The 15,733-nt window shown below is 46.5% G+C and overlaps 1 protein-coding gene across 2 annotated transcripts in view; it reads left to right on the forward strand.

The window, feature by feature from the left end:
* Nucleotides 1-6,460, forward strand: part of NPHP4 (nephrocystin 4) — a 169,772-nt gene extending 163,312 nt beyond the window's left edge. For both annotated transcript variants that reach the window (XM_029066495.1, XM_039912090.1), the window contains one exon: nucleotides 5,767-6,460. In XM_029066495.1, coding sequence (XP_028922328.1) covers nucleotides 5,767-5,907 — 141 coding nt within the window. In that variant the 3' untranslated portion in view covers nucleotides 5,908-6,460. The remainder of the gene's footprint in view (nucleotides 1-5,766) is intronic.
* The last annotated feature ends 9,273 nt before the right edge of the window (nucleotides 6,461-15,733 follow it).

The raw sequence follows: 15,733 nt of genomic DNA on the forward strand, positions 1-15,733 counted from the left end.
AGTAATGGACCTGTAATGCTCTAAGCTTTCTCATTAGACAGGATTCATCAAGCTCTTTATTGTGTTTTTCACTGTTTGTTTAGACTCTAAAATATATTAGAAAACCTTGCTGAGAAATCATTCACTTTAATATCCCCGGCTTCAGAAATGGTGAGCCAAATAAAATCCTTAACGGAGCAAGAAAAGACAGGTTTAGTTTTCCTCACAATAATAGTCTGTGAAAGAGGGACAGTCCCTCCAAGTCAGAGGTTAAGTGTCTAATACCCCAGATAAACTGCGGTTGTCAGCTTTCCGGTTGGTGCCTGGCATTCCTCGTCAGAAACAGAGCTGAAGGAGGCACACAGCTCAACTCAAGACCCTTTGACCTTAATTGTTCATCCTCCTGGCGTGAGTTTTGGCAAACATTGCCTGGGCACTGAGCGGGCGGCCTTGGAAAAAAAAAAGCCAGCTCTTTTTTTCCAATTAGTTTCTCTGAGCAGGCCAGTGTTCTTCCCCACTGGATGTTTGCTCATCTCTCCTGGATAGTAAGGAAGCAATAACAAATTGTTCTCATAAAAAGAAGAGAAAGGAATTCCTCAACCTCCCCATCTCTGAAGGAGCTGAACCGGATGAGGCAATGAGCTGATGAGTGAGATTGGTTCTGGTCCAGGTGATTTTCCTTGAGCTGTGGAACGGCTTGGTTAAGGAGAGAAGGCTTTGTTTTCTCCCCAGCCGGGTGCAGTCTCCAGACCTTGCATAGGGTCCAGTCTAAGGCCTGGTCCTTATGGGACCCTCTCCTTAATTCTCATCTGATGACCCTTGGGCAATGCTCTCTCCTGCCAGCAGTTGGAAGCTGGGAGGTGAAAGATGCTATAAAGGCATCCAAGCTCAGATCTGGTCAAGAACCCCCAGGGGACTGTGGGTTTAGAACTATGGGAGGATCTGCTCCTGCTTTCTCACATTTGATGAACTTGCCTGGATTCAAGACTACCCAAAGAAGGGAACCCTGATTGCACAGTGCTTGGCACATAGTAAGTGCTTAACAAATACCATCATCATCATCATCATCAGAGGAGGAGGAGTTGGGTGGAGAGGAACCCTGGCCCCCCATGTGGGGATTATGGACGGAAAAAGCTTAGCCTCTGAGTGGGAATATGGCAGTGATTGGCCTGAAAGAGACGTGTCGACCCACAGGGGAAGTTTGCCACCAAACAATCAACCAGTGGCATTTATTGAATGCTTCATAATAATAATAATGTTGGTATTTGTTAAGTGCTTACTCTGTGCAGAGCACTGTTCTAAGCGCTGGGAGAGATACAGGGTAATCAGGCTGTCCCACGTGAGGCTCACACTCTTAATCCCCATTTTACAGATGAGGTAACTGAGGCACAGAGCAGTTAAGGGACTCTCCCACAGTCACACAGCTGACAAGTGGCGGAGCTGGAATTCGAACCCATGACATCTGATTCCCAAACCCAGGCTCTTTCCACTGAGCCACGCTGCTCCTCTAATAATAATGTTGGTATTTGTTAAGCGCTTACTTTTGCAGAGCACTGTTCTAAGCTCTGGGGTAAATACAGGGTAATCAGGTTGTCCCATGTGAGGCTCACAGTCTTAATCCCCATTTTAAAGATGAGGTAACTGAGGCACAGAGAAGTTAAGTGACATGCCCACAGTCGCACAGCTGACAAGTGGCAGAGCCGGGATTCGAACCCATGATGTCTGACTCCCAAGTCTGTGCTCTTTCCACTGAGCCACGCTTCTTCTCAAAGTTGGTATTTGTTAAGCGCCTACTATGTGCAGAGCACTGTTCTAAGCACTGGGGTAGATACAGGGTAATCAGCTTGTCCCATGTGAGGCTCACAGTCTTCATCCCCATTTTACAGATGAGGGAACTGAGGCACAGAGAAGTTAAGTGACTTGCCCACAGTCACACAGCTGACAAGTGGCAGAGCCGGGATTCGAACCCCTGACCTCTGACTCCCAAGCCCATGCTCGTTCCACTGAGCCATGCTGCTTCATCTGGGTAGACCACTGTACTAAGCACTTGGGAGAGTACAGTAGAATAAGTAGACGTTATTTCTCTCCTCAGTCTAGCAGAAGAGACAGACATTAAGGGGAAGCAACCAAGTATAAGGATTTGTAGCCAAGGGCTGTGGTGGTCGGGGAGTGGTGTGAGTTCCCTAAACACTTCATTCATTCATTCAATAGTATTTATTTTTAGTACAGAGCACTGTACTAAGCGCTTGGAATGTACAAATCGACAACAGATAGAGGCAGTCCCTGCCCTTTGACGGGCTTACAGTCTAATCGACTCTAATCTAAACACTTGAGGTAGAGAGACTCAAGTGCAAGCGTGACACAGTAAGGAGGGAAAATAGGATGGAGAGGTGAGAGATTAGTCAGGGAAGATTTCCTGTGAGTAATATGATTTTAGTAGTCCTTGTAAAATGAGGAGAGTAATGGTCTGTCAGATATGAAAGGCAAGGGAGTTCCAGGCAGGAGGAAGGGTGTGAGCTAGGGCTTGCTAGCATTAAAGATGAGGGGAAGAGACCATTAATAGGTTGGTGGTAGAAGAGTTAAGTTTGCAGGCTGGGTTGTAGTGGGAGAGGTGTGAGGGTAAGGGGAAGTTGTGGAGGAAGCAGAATTTAAGGCTAGGTGAGCCTGTCCTTTTCACTAGCATAAGAGTTGAATGAATGCTAACTGAGGATAAGGCACAGAACACCACCAGCATCAAAACTGACTGAATACTTACAGAGGGCAGGACACTGTACTAGGCAATTGGGAACCCCTAAGAAAAAAATAGTTGATCCAATCCCTGCCCCTGAAGACCTTTCAGACAGACACAAAGTGTATACTTATATATTTTTAATGGTATTTTTACTATATGCCACACACTGTACTAAGAGATGGGTTAGAAGATAATCAGGTTGGACACAGTCCATGTCCCACATGGAGTTCATAGTCTTTATCCCATTTTACACGTGATGTAATGATGCACAGAAAAGTTAAATGACCTGTCCAAGGTCACAGAGCAGACAGTGGCAGAGCTGGGATAAGAACCTAGACCCTCTGACTTCCAGGCCTGAGCTCTTTCCCCTACGCCACACTACTCAGTGGAAAGAGCCTGGGCTTCGGAGTCAGAGGTCACGGGTTCGACTCCCGGCTCTGCCACTTGTCAGCTGTGTGACTGTGGGCAATTCACTTAACTTCTCTGTGCCTCAGTTACCTCATCTGTAAAATGGGGGTTAACTGTGAGCCTCACGTGGGACGAGCTGATTACCCTGTATCTACCCCAGCACTTAGAACAGTGCTCTGTACATAGTAAGCGCTTAACAAATACCAACATTATTACTACTTCTCTTTGGAGTCAGGAGGAAAAAAATGAGAGCTGGTTAAAACAAAAGTGTGCCTAAATGAATAAAGAAATGACAAATAAAAACAATATATGTATAAGGGCTAAGAATTGCTGTTGGTTTGACTAGGGTGACAGTTTAGGAGGCTTTAAAGTGGAAAGGAATGTAGATGGGTGGATTTGAGAAAGGAGGAATTTCCAGTGTGATCGAAGGAAGTGAGTAGTGAGTTGGATTGGGCGAGTCGAGAGTGAGGTACAGTAAGAAAGTCAACTTGTGGGGAGTAAAGTGTACCACCTGGGATATAGTGGGATAGGGGAGTTTGAAAGTTTGGAGGAAAGTAGGCAGAGTGTGAATCGAAAGAACCATCTTTTATCTTTTTAAACATATACCATACCATTTACTAAATACCATAAAAAAGGATGTGAGCAAGGGGTTGATGGCATGAAAGATAAGAGGAAGAGACCATTAATAGTTTGGTAGTAGAAGAGCAGAGTTTGCTGGCTTGAGCAACACACCTGGTCACCCTCAGAAAGTTGCCTTAGGCTTCCATGTGTTTTCATTCTGATATAGCAACCCTCAAGCTTGGCTACATCAATAGGAATTCATCCTGGGCTAGCTGGGAGTGTTGCTATTTGGAAGAAACAGCAGGAACAGAAGGATGAAGGAAGGTAAAAACAGAAGGATCAGCATCTGATGGGATGAACTCCAATCAGATGTGTCTGATTGGAATTTTCAAGCCCCGACTTCCCTTGTGGATAATAGGATCAGTGGCAAATGGGAGACGTGGGAGGGTAAAGAGATGCTATGGAGGAAGCAGAATTTAGGGCTAGGTGAGTCTGTCCTTTTCACTAGCATCAGAGTTGATTGAATGCTTATTCAGGACAGTATCTTTTTTATGGTATTTGTTAAGCATTTACTATGTGCCAGGCACTGTAATAAGTTTTGAGGTAAATACAAGATAATGGGGTTGGAAAAGTTCCTGTCCTGAGGCCCATAGCCTTAATCCCCATTTTCAGATGATGATGACGATGGTATTTGTTAAGCACTTAATTTGTGCCAAGCACTGTTCTAAGCACTGGGGTAGATACAAGGTTATCAGCTTATCCCATATGGGCTCACAGTCTTAATCCCCATTTTAAGGATGAAGTAACTGAGGCCCAGAGAAGTTAAGTGACTTGTCCAAAGTCATACAGCTGACAAGTGGCAGATCTGGGATTAGAGCACACAACCTCTGACTCCCAAGCCCATACTCTTTCCACTAAGCCTTGCTTCTTCTCTGATAAGGTACCTGAGGCACAGAGAAGTTAAGCAACCTGTCCAAGGTCACACAGCAGCCAAGCAGTGGAGCCAGTATTAGAACTCAGATCCTCTGACTCCTTGGCCTGGGTTCTTTCCACTTGGCCACACTGCTTCTCTGTCTGTTTCTCTCTATATATATATCCCCTTCTCATCCTCTGCTACTCACACCATTCGCCACTGATCGTATTATCCACAAGGGAGAGCAGGGGCTTGAAAATTCCAATCAGACACATCTGATTGGAGTTTATCCCATCAGATGCTGATCCTTCTGTTTTTACCTTCCTTCATCCTTCTGTTTCTGCTGTTTCTTCCAAATAACAACACTCCCGGCTAGCCCAGGATGAATTCCTATTGATGTAACCAAGCCTCAGGGTTGTTGTATCAGAATGAAAATACATGGAAGCCTAAGGGAACTTTCTGAGGGTGAGCAGGTGTGTTGCTCAAGGTGCACTCTTCAAAACTAGTTAAAACTGACTCTTACCAGACCCCCTTGTTTTTCTCAAAGTTGAATAATAATAATGATGATAGCATTTGTTAAGCCCTTACTAGCACTGTCCTAAGCACTGGGGGGATAAAGGGAATCAGGTTGTCCCACATGGGGCTCACAGTCTTCATCTCCATTTTACAGATGAGGGAACTGAGGCCCAGAGAAGTGAAGTGACTTGCCCAAAGTCACACAGCTGACAAGTGGTGGAGAGGAGATTAGAACCCATGACCTCTGACTCCCAAGCCTGGGCTCTTTCCACTGAGCCACGCTGCTTCTCTAAGTTGAAGTGCTTAGAGACCATGATCTGTTGAAAATCAGCTACTCATACTGGGTCTACCTAGCTCAAAGTGAAGTGGAGTTGGGGAGTTATCCAAGGAATCTGACCAACATAGCAAGTTAAATCAGATCATTTAGGAAAAAAAAAATCACTTAGGCACTTCGAGCTTGCCACAAACCTCAATTTCACCTTGTGCAGGTTAGCCCAGCTGAAGGAACTGTGAATTTTTACTAGTTGGACTGGAATTCTCAGGGAGCACTGCCTGCTGGCAGGGTAAAACTGCTCACTGCTAAGTTAGAATTGTGCCTAGGACAGGCCAAATGAAAAGACTGACCAGTTGACACTGAGCACATGCTTCTGATTTCCAGATTGGAGGAGGAGAGACATACACTATTGGCTTACGGTTTGCACCTGGTAAGAGCCCTGGAGAAGAAGAAATTTTGATTTACATCAATGACCGTGAAGACAAGAATGAAGAAACATTTTGTGTGAAAGTGATCTACCAATAAAGGAAGGACTTCAGTTGGGTTGGCAAAATGTGGCTGTTCCTCATCCATCAGTCCTTCACTCATCTTGACTCTACTAAGGGCCTTAATTCCAATGTGACCTCTCTCCGAGTTGAGCATTATCATTGGCTTTGTGTTTGGTTGTTCTGTTGATTTCTCTGCTTTGACATTCTCCTCAGCTCTTCTCCTTCAGAGATAGAGATCCCATTCAGATTACCTGAGAAGTTGGGAGTCAGGTGATAGTTCCTCCCTTATTTCTGATTTGCCTGTATCCACTCAAGCCAGGCCAGAATTGACCTGATTTTTGCCAGACCAGATTCTATGGAGCATCCACAGAAACTCCAATGATGAAATTTAGTTGTGTTCCCTGACTTCCTTGAGATTGCATTTGAAATTCTGTTTATTTGGTTTGTCATGTACAGATTGTTAGCTTTTTATAAAAGTCCTTGAGGGCAGTTATTTTTTACAGCTTTGAAAGAATGGTATTTTATGAAATGACACTAAAGTTTTCTTATTAGATTTTCCCTAAATATATAGCTCATCTTATATGATTTAATGTTCTGAAGTTGTTCATTCAATGTCTTCGGTTTAAATCCATAACCTATTATAAGTTTTGCTCTTTCAGGATATTAACAGGGACATCAGCTGTCTTGGTGTTTCCCTTCCTCCATCATCAGAGCAGTTTCTCCTTTAGAAAAAATGACTGACAGACTTCCCCGTTGGGTAGGGGTACCTTCGTCACTGTGCCTGTGAACTAACTCCAAGGCTGAAGAGACTTATTAAGTTTTCATCTTCATTATCAATACTACTATTGAGTGCCTATGAGGGCAGAGCCATGCACTCAGAATAAATAATAAATATGGTATTTGTTAACTCAGGAGCTTGGGAGCGTACAATAAAAGTAGAAGCCCCAGACCCTGCCCTTGAAGAGTTTACAATCTAATGGCAGAACTAAGGTGTTTTAAATTCTTGGAATCTGAGTTCATCTCACAGGAGTGGAGGAGAATGCCCCTTCCTTCCAGGGCTCAATACAGAGGGGGAAAAAAAATCAGAACTGGAGCGTGGGGGCGGAACTCTGGGCAGTGAGGTACAGCAAGAAGAGATTTATAATGTAATTATTCTTTAACTGGACTTATAGAACACCTCTCCTCAAAGCTCAATCATTCTTCGTAGGACTTTTAAACTGCATGATTGAATTTCAAATGTCCACCCAAGGTCAAACTGTAAGGATGGTAGCAGGTGCTAGGGATGAAAGGGCAGCAAACAAGCACCAAAGTTAACAGAACAGGCTAATTCTCAGCCTCGGAAGGCCAGTGAGGGAAAGCAAGGAAAGCTGCAGGGAGGGTCAGAGATTCCGAGGCCTCACTTTTCGGTCAATCTAACGGCTCCCAATTCCGGCCTTGATAAGCTCCTCAAAGACATGAATCATGTCTTCCCATGGCATTGTACTCTCCCAAGTGCTTAGTACAGTCCTCTGCACAAAGCACTCAATAAATATCATTGATTATATCTGGCTAGTTCCTTGGTCTTTTTTAGGAGAGCCAAGATGACTATCCATGCAGGACCTGGATTAGTGAAACATTGGCGGGTTTTACCTTTCAATCAATCATTCACTGGAATTTTTTTGAGCACTTTCTGTGTGCAGAGCACTTCAGCAAACCCTCAGAGTTGGTAGGCAGGCTCCCTGCCCTTAGGGGGCTTACATTCCAACGATTTCCCAGGCTGAATCCAATGATTCTGTTTCTATGGCGTCACATCCTGTTTCAGGGCCTCAGGCTGGGTTTTAGTTGGGACCTCACCTTGCCTGAGACAGTTGAGACCGACTTTCGAACTAGGATATCAGGACTCTTGCACTAGGTGCTCGGTTTGCTTGGTCGAAGCAAAGAAAGGTGACCTGATGGAGAGAGCACAGGATTGGGAATCAGGAGATCTGGGTTCTAATTCTGACTCTGTCCTTTCCTGCTGTGGGACATGGGCAATTCTCTTAACTTCTCAGTGCCACAGTTTCCTCGGCTGTCAAATGGAGATTAAATATCTCTCCCCCTTTGATTGTGAGCCCCTTGTAGGAAAGAGACTGTGTCTGATCTGATTAAACCTACTCTAGCACTTAGCACAGTGCTTGGCACATAGTAAACGCTTAACAATACCACAGTTAATATTATTATTAGCAGTGCTTCCTTTGTGCCAAGCACTGTGCTAAGCACTGGGGTAGGTAAAAGATGATCAGACAAAATCCGTGCCCCACGTGGGACTCGCACTCCAAGAAAGAGGGAAAGCAGGTGTGGAATACATTTTTGAAGTGTCCTGGTTTTGGGTCTTCAGGGTTGTTTCAGTTGGCTGGGGCTCTTGAGATTTGCAAAGAGCTACTACTGAGAATCAGGACTGTAAATCGGAGGAGAAAATGGGGAAGAAAATCTGAGTGGATTGACTTTCCCAACTTTGTTTGGCCATATTTCTATCATTGTCTCTGATTTTTTTACACTTCTTGACAATCACCCTTTTTGGACAATTCGACCTTAGTCCACTTGATTCAGATGACTAGTTGTCAGACCTGGACCTGCCTGTTGGGTGAAGATTACGAGTTTGTAATTTGACAATAATCTTTTCACACAGAACACGCTCCCCGGTGGGATTTTCAGTCATTAAGGGTTCCTCGGTGGAGAGAAAATCAGGAATTCTTATTTGTTTCTGCTGCGTCTGGGCGACTTTCTTATCTTAATCCGTTCCGGGCCATCCGGAATAAACCTGATGTGGGATTTAGCGGCACTCGGGTGAGAGAGCTGTTTTCCCCTCATCCCTTTAGTGGGTGGCTAGATTAAAGACTCAAGGTCACTGGGGCAGCTAACACTTCCTTTTATCTGGGCAGACTGTTTGATCAGCCCAGGCTGAACCTCCACACCCTGATTCTCTGAACATGGTGGGGGACTTCTTCAGTGTCCCATCCAAAATGACGCAGTTGGATTTTTCCTGCCAAAAGACTTGTGTTTTCTCTGGTACTGTGCCCAAAGCTGCAACCAGCTCTGCACCCTTCAATTAACTCCCCACTCCAAAAAGAGGGTGGTCTAGGTACCCGTTCCATCAGGAGAAGCAGCCTGCCTTAGTGGATAGAGCACAGACCTGCGAGTCAGAAGGACCTGTGTTCTAATTCCATCTCGGCCACACGTCTGTTGTGTGACCTTGGGCAAGTCACTTAATTTCTCTGGGCCTCAATTACCTCATCTGTAAAGTGGGGATTAAGAGCGTGAGCTCCATGTGAGACAGGGACTGTGTGCAATCTGATTAACATGTATCTACCCAGTGCTTAGAACGGTGCTTGACATATAGTAAGCACTTAGCAAGTACCGTTATTATTTATATTAGCAATAATAACCATAACCGTAATAATTGGATGAGGAGAAAAAAGAGAAGCAGAAAAAGAGAAGGGAAGGAGGGCCGGAGGAAGAGGAAGTTGAGGACACTTGAAACTACAGCTATTACTTCTCTTGCACTCTCCCAAGTGCTGCATTCAATAGGCTCTCAACACTCCCTATGCCACTGCATTGTCATGTGATCAACCCTCTCTTTCTACCCGGTCACCGCCTCAAACAGCAGGGTTAAGGCAATTATGTGGTGGAGGCAATTTTATGAGTAAATGTAATATTTGGGCAGAAACAGCCAATCTGAGTGGCATCTTCAGTGAAAACACGCAAAAGCAACCATAAAGGGTTGGAAGCATTCACCCTCGGTTGACACGCCCAGGTCAGTGCCATTGGTAATAATAATTTTGATATTTGTTCAGCACTTACTATGTGCCACGACCTGTTCTAAGCGCTGGGGTAGATACACGGTAAGCAGGTTGTCCCATGTGGGGCTCACAGTCTTAATCCCCATTTTACAGATGAGGTAACTGAGGCACAGAGAAGCTAAGTGACTTGCCCAAAGTCACACAGCTGACAAGCGGTGGAGCAGGGATTAGAACCCATGACCTCTGACTCTGAATCCCAAGCCTGTTCTCTTTCCATTAAGCCACGCTGCTTCTATGGTACCCTGGGGAGATCAGCAGGAAGCAGCAGAACTGTAACCAGGTGTTTATGTGGACAAAACTCACTAGCAGAAATAATAATAATAATGTTGGTATTTGTTAAGCACTTACTAGGTGCAGAGCACTGTTCTAAGCGCTGGGGTAGATACAGGGTCATCAGGTTGTCCCCCATGGGGCTCACAGTTAATCCCCATTTGACAGGTGAGGTAACTGAGGCACAGAGAAGTGAAGTGACCTGCCCACAGTCACACAGCTGACAAGTGGCAGAGCCGGGATTCAAACCCATGAACTCTGACTCCCAAGCCCGGGCTCTTTCCACTGAGCCACGCTGCTTCTCTAAACGTGAGGAGAAAATCTCTTGAATGTGGTTCTCAGAGGAAAACTTTCCTCGTGCAAACGGCATTGGAAAGGACATGGGTATAGGATCAGAAAACACTGAATAGATTTTCTGTGAGGGGTCTGCTCAGAAGTGCAGCTCACAGTGATCTGGAGCTGATATTATAAAATAATTATAGTGTTAGGTGTTCACTCTCGCCAAGTGCTGTACTAAGCACTCGGGTAGATAGAAGACAACCAGGTTGGGCACAGTCACTGTCTCATATGGGAGTCCTGATATAAGTAGGAGGGAGAGTAGGTATTTGATTCCAATCTTACTGTTGCAGAAACTGAGGCATAGAGAAGGAAAGTGACTTGCCCCAAGGATACCCAGCCCAGGCAAGTGATGGAACTGGATTTAGAACCCAGGTCCTCTGACCTCAGGCCTGTGCTATTTCCACTTGGACACGTTGCTTAACACCCACTTCTAAGCTTTGCTTCCAGAGCCCTTATAAAAGAGATGTTTTGAAGTAAGGAGGGAAAGGGTGGGTATTGATGGAGTCTCCTTTCCAGAATGATGGTTGTGCCCCGGTTCTGAAATTCAGGCCAGAGAGCCTGAGTGGAGAAAATTATTTCAGGAGGAGGAGGAAAGAGGGTGAGAGGGAGGGAGAGAAGGAGAAGGAGGAGAAGGAAGAGGAGGAGGAAGAAGAAGAGGAAGAACCTAGTGGAAAGAGCCTGGGCCCGAGAGTCAGAGGACCTGGGTTCTAATCCCAGTTTTGTCACTTGTCTGCTATGAGATCTTGGGCAGGTCGCTTAACTTCTCTGTGTCTCAATTCCCTCATCGGTAAAATGGAGATTATGACTGTGAGCTCCACATGGACATGGACTGCGTCCAACCTGATTAGCTAGTATCCCCTGTGCTTAGTACAGTACCTAGCACATAGCAAGGGCTTAAAAATCAATCCTATTTACTGAGCACTTCCTGTGCACAGAGCACTGTGCTAAGTGCTTTGGAAAGCACAATCTAACAAAGTTGGTAGACACATTCCCTCATAAATACCATTAAAAACAAAGTGGTTTGTGTAGCACCTTCCACACTCTGCTCCCTACCAGTCATGTTCCCGCCAGGGCACAGAGAACAACCAGCAAGTGAGCAAAGGAATTCATTCATTCATTCAATAGTATTTATTGAGCGCTTACTATGTGCAGAGCACTGTACTAAGCGCTTGGGATGAACAAGTCAGCAACAGATAGAGACAGTCCCTGCCGTTTGACGGGCTTACGGTCTAATCGGGGGAGACGGACAGACAAGAACAATGGCACTAAACAGCGTCAAGGGGAAGAACATCTCATAAAAACAATGGCAACTAAATAGAATCGAGGCGATGTACAATTCATTAACAAAATAAATAGGGTAACGAAAATATATACAGTTGAGCGGACGAGTACAGTGCTGTGGGGATGGGAAGGGAGAGGTGGAGGAGCAGAGGGAAAAGGGGAAAATGAGGCTTTAGCTGCGGAGAGGTAAAGGGGGGATGGCAGAGGGAGTAGAGGGGGAAGAGGAGCTCAGTCTGGGAACGCCTCTTGGAGGAGGTGATTTTTAAGTAGGGTTTTGAAGAGGGAAAGAGAATCAGTTTGGCGGAGGTGAGGAGGGAGGGCGTTCCAGGACCGCGGGAGGATGAGACCCAGGGGTCGACGGCGGGACAGGCGAGACCGAGGGACGGCGAGGAGGTGGGCGGCAGAGGAGCGGAGCGTGCGGGGTGGGCGGTAGAAAGAGAGAAGGGAGGAGAGGTAGGAAGGGGCGAGGTGATGGAGAGCCTTGAAGCCTAGAGTGAGGAGTTTTTGTTTGGAGCGGAGGTCGATAGGCAACCACTGGAGTTGTTTAAGAAGGGGAGTGACATGCCTAGATCGTTTCTGCGGGAAGATGAGCCGGGCAGCGGAGTGAAGAATAGACCGGAGCGGGGCGAGAGAGGAGGAAGGGAGGTCAGAGAGAAGGCTGACACAGTAGTCTAGCCGGGATATAACGAGAGCCCGTAATAGTAAGGTAGCCGTTTGGGTGGAGAGGAAAGGGCGGATCTTGGCGATATCGTAGAGGTGAAACCGGCAGGTCTTGGTAACGGATAGGATGTGTGGGGTGAATGAGAGGGACGAGTCAAGGATGACACCGAGATTGCGGGCCTGCGGGACGGGAAGGATGGTCGTGCCATCCACGGTGATAGAGAAGTCTGGGAGAGGACCGGGTTTGGGAGGGAAGATGAGGAGCTCAGTCTCGCTCATGTTGAGTTTTAGGTGGCGGGCCGACATCCAGGTGGAGACGTCCCGGAGGCAGGAGGAGATGCGAGCCTGAAGGGAGGGGGAGAGGACGGGCGGAGATGTAGATCTGCGTGTCATCTGCGTAGAGATGGTAGTCAAAGCCGTGAGAGCGGATGAGTTCACCGAGGGAGTGAGTGTAAATGGAGAACAGAAGAGGGCCAAGAACTGACCCTTGAGGAACTCCAACAGTTAAAGGATGGGAGGGGGAGGAGGCTCCAGCGAAGGAGACCGAGAATGATCGGCCAGAGAGGTAAGAGGAGAACCGGGAGAGGACAGAGTCCGTGAAGCCAAGGTGAGATAAGGTATGGAGGAGGAGGGGATGGTCGACAGTGTCAAAGGCAGCAGAGAGGTCGAGGAGGATCAGAATGGAGTAGGAGCCATTGGATTTGGCAAGAAGGAGGTCACGGGTGACCTTAGAGAGAGCAGTCTCGGTAGAGTGGAGGGGACGGAAGCCAGATCGGAGGGGGTCTAGGAGAGAATGGGAGTTAAGGAATTCTAGGCATCGATTGTAGACGACTCGTTCTAGGATTTTGGAAAGGAAGGGTAGTAGGGAGATAGGACGATAACTGGAGGGGGAAGTGGGGTCAAGAGCGGGTTTTTTTAGGATGGGGGAGACGTGGGCATGTTTGAAGGCAGAGGGGAAGGAGCCCTTGGAGATTGAGTGGTTAAAAATAGAAGTTAAGGAAGGGAGGAGGGCAGGGGCGATGGTTTTAAGAAGGTGAGAGGGAATGGGGTCCGAGGCGCAGGTGGAGGGGGTGGCACTTGCGAGGAGGGAGGAGATCTCCTCTGAGGATACTGCAGGGAAGGATGGGAAAGTAGGGGAGGGGGTTGGTGGGGGGGAGGGGAGAGGCGGAGGGGTGACTTTGGGGAGCTCAGACCTGATCCGTACTGTCCTCTAGACTGTGAGCTTATTGGAGGGAGGGATTGTCTCTATTGCTGTATTGTACTTTCCCAAGTGCTTAGTACAGTGTTCTGCACCTAGTAAGCATTCAATAAATACGATTGAATGAATGAATGGCCTGGATCTGGATCTGGCAGGTAGCCCTCCAAATGAATCCAGATGTCCTACGATTCCTCCTCTGGTCTCTGCAAGCTGCTTCCCCCGTTGTGGACAGTAGACACCCAATATGAAAAGCACGTAATAATAATGGTACTTGTTAACCGCTTATTATGCGCCAAGCACTGTTCTAAGCACTGGGGTAGATACAACTCAATCAGGTTAGATACAGTCCCTATCCTACATGGGGTTCACAGTCTCAATTCCCATTTTACACGAGGTAAGTAAGGCATAGAGAAGTGAAGTGACTTGCCTAAGGTCACACAGCAGACACGTGGCAGAGCAGGGATTAGAATTTATGACCTTCTGACTCCCAGGCCCATACTCTTCCCATTACGCCATGCTGCTTCTCTAATGCCTTCGTTTACTATAGCATTTTTAGTACCAAAGTGCTCTCACATTAGTTAATTCCAACAGTCACAACAACCCTGTGAGGTAGGGAAACAAGGCAGATTTTACATTTTACAGATGGGGAAACTGAGGTACAGGAAGCTTAAATGACTCACCGAAGATCACAAGGCAGGTTAGCAGGACAACTCGGACTCAAACCCGGATCCTCCGGCTTCTAGATAGGTGCCCTTGCTGCTTCGCCACACCACTTCCTTAGTACAGTGCTCTGCCCCCAGTAAGCACTCAAATTGATTGATCAATTAAAACATTTGCTTTTGGAATCGACTCTTTATCCAAACAATGGCAAGTTCGGGGAGGTGCATATCTGCTTCAAGTAACCAAGCCCAATTCTATCTGTTTTCCTTCTGAGCTAGCTTCAGTCTCCGGTAGACCAGCTCAGTGGTTTTCTCCTCTCCGTTAATTCACAGGGTGTGCACTAGGGTGATGGCTAAGCTTCACTGGCGGAGAAGCAGTGTGGCCTAGTGGGAAGAACATCGTCCTGAGATTGAGGCCCTGCGATCTAATCCAGGCTCACAACGTCTCTGGGGCTCAGTTTCCTCATCTGTAAAGTGGGGATTAAGTCCTACTCCCTCCTACTTAGACTGGGAACCCACTGTGGGGCAGGGACTGTGTCCAACCTGAGCATCTTGTGTCTATCCCAGTACTTAGTATAGTGCTTAGCAAGTACGATAAAAGAAATGTAGAAAAGTGCAACCATCGCTGTTTCCCTCTCCTTGGGTACTTCATTTGATAGGTCATACTGAGCGCTTACTGTGTGCAGAACACTGTACTAAGTGCGTGGGAGGGTACAATAAAAGAGTTAGTAGACACATTCCCTGCCCACAGGGAGCTTGCAATCCTTAACTGGCCACTGCAAAAGTTATATGGGGTCAGAATTGAGAGTTGTTGAGATCATGTCTGAGGAAATCCTTCTTGGAGTGGGGCAGGGAGAGAGCATAATGGTCAGGTTGGGCTGTGCTCTTCCCAAAGCGCTATTCACTAAGTATCAATGTATCTAAATTTGAAAACTTCTGTTTAATGGGCTGAACCGCTCCCCATTCTTGCCTCTGGTCCCCGTTAACATCGTCCACACCCTTCAGCGGCCTGGCGGAGGAGAGGCGGGAGGCTAATATTTTATCTTCCGGGAAAGACCATCTCGTTAGTCGTGGCCTTTTTCTGCAAGACTGCTCTGCTTTAATTAAGGATTGTGAAAATTGCAACCGAACATGTCAGGTAATGAGACTTGTGCTGGCTGTAATGCTACGTGTTTTAGTCTAATGGATGGTTTAAAGTAATGTTTATGAATATGATTATGAATTCATTATGTTCCATTTGCTTACTTCCCTGCTGCTGGAGGTGATGATTAGGACTATTTTCTTCTCAACTTGTAAGAAAATTCAGCTAGCTGCATTGTGCTACAAGATAAGGCGCAGCTCAAATCCGTTCTGTTGCAGCAGTGATTGAAGATTTAACTCCTAGTTCAAGGCCCTTGGCTTGTTCCCTTCTAATCTCAGCCAGGCCAAGAGTGAAACTGGATGAATTCATTTAGACATGAACTATGGCAACAGCACACGGCGGGGAGGATAGGGAGTCATCATGCCCTCTCCTTCCTTTTCCCAACCCTCCTTCAATCACTCAACCAATCGATCAATGATATTTACTGAGTATTTATCATGTGCAGAGCACTGTACTAGGCACTTGGGAAAGTATGATACAACAGAGTTGGTAGAAAT

The sequence above is a fragment of the Ornithorhynchus anatinus genome, chromosome 5 (genome assembly GCF_004115215.2).
Source record: "Ornithorhynchus anatinus isolate Pmale09 chromosome 5, mOrnAna1.pri.v4, whole genome shotgun sequence".
Taxonomy (NCBI): Eukaryota; Metazoa; Chordata; class Mammalia; order Monotremata; family Ornithorhynchidae; genus Ornithorhynchus; species Ornithorhynchus anatinus.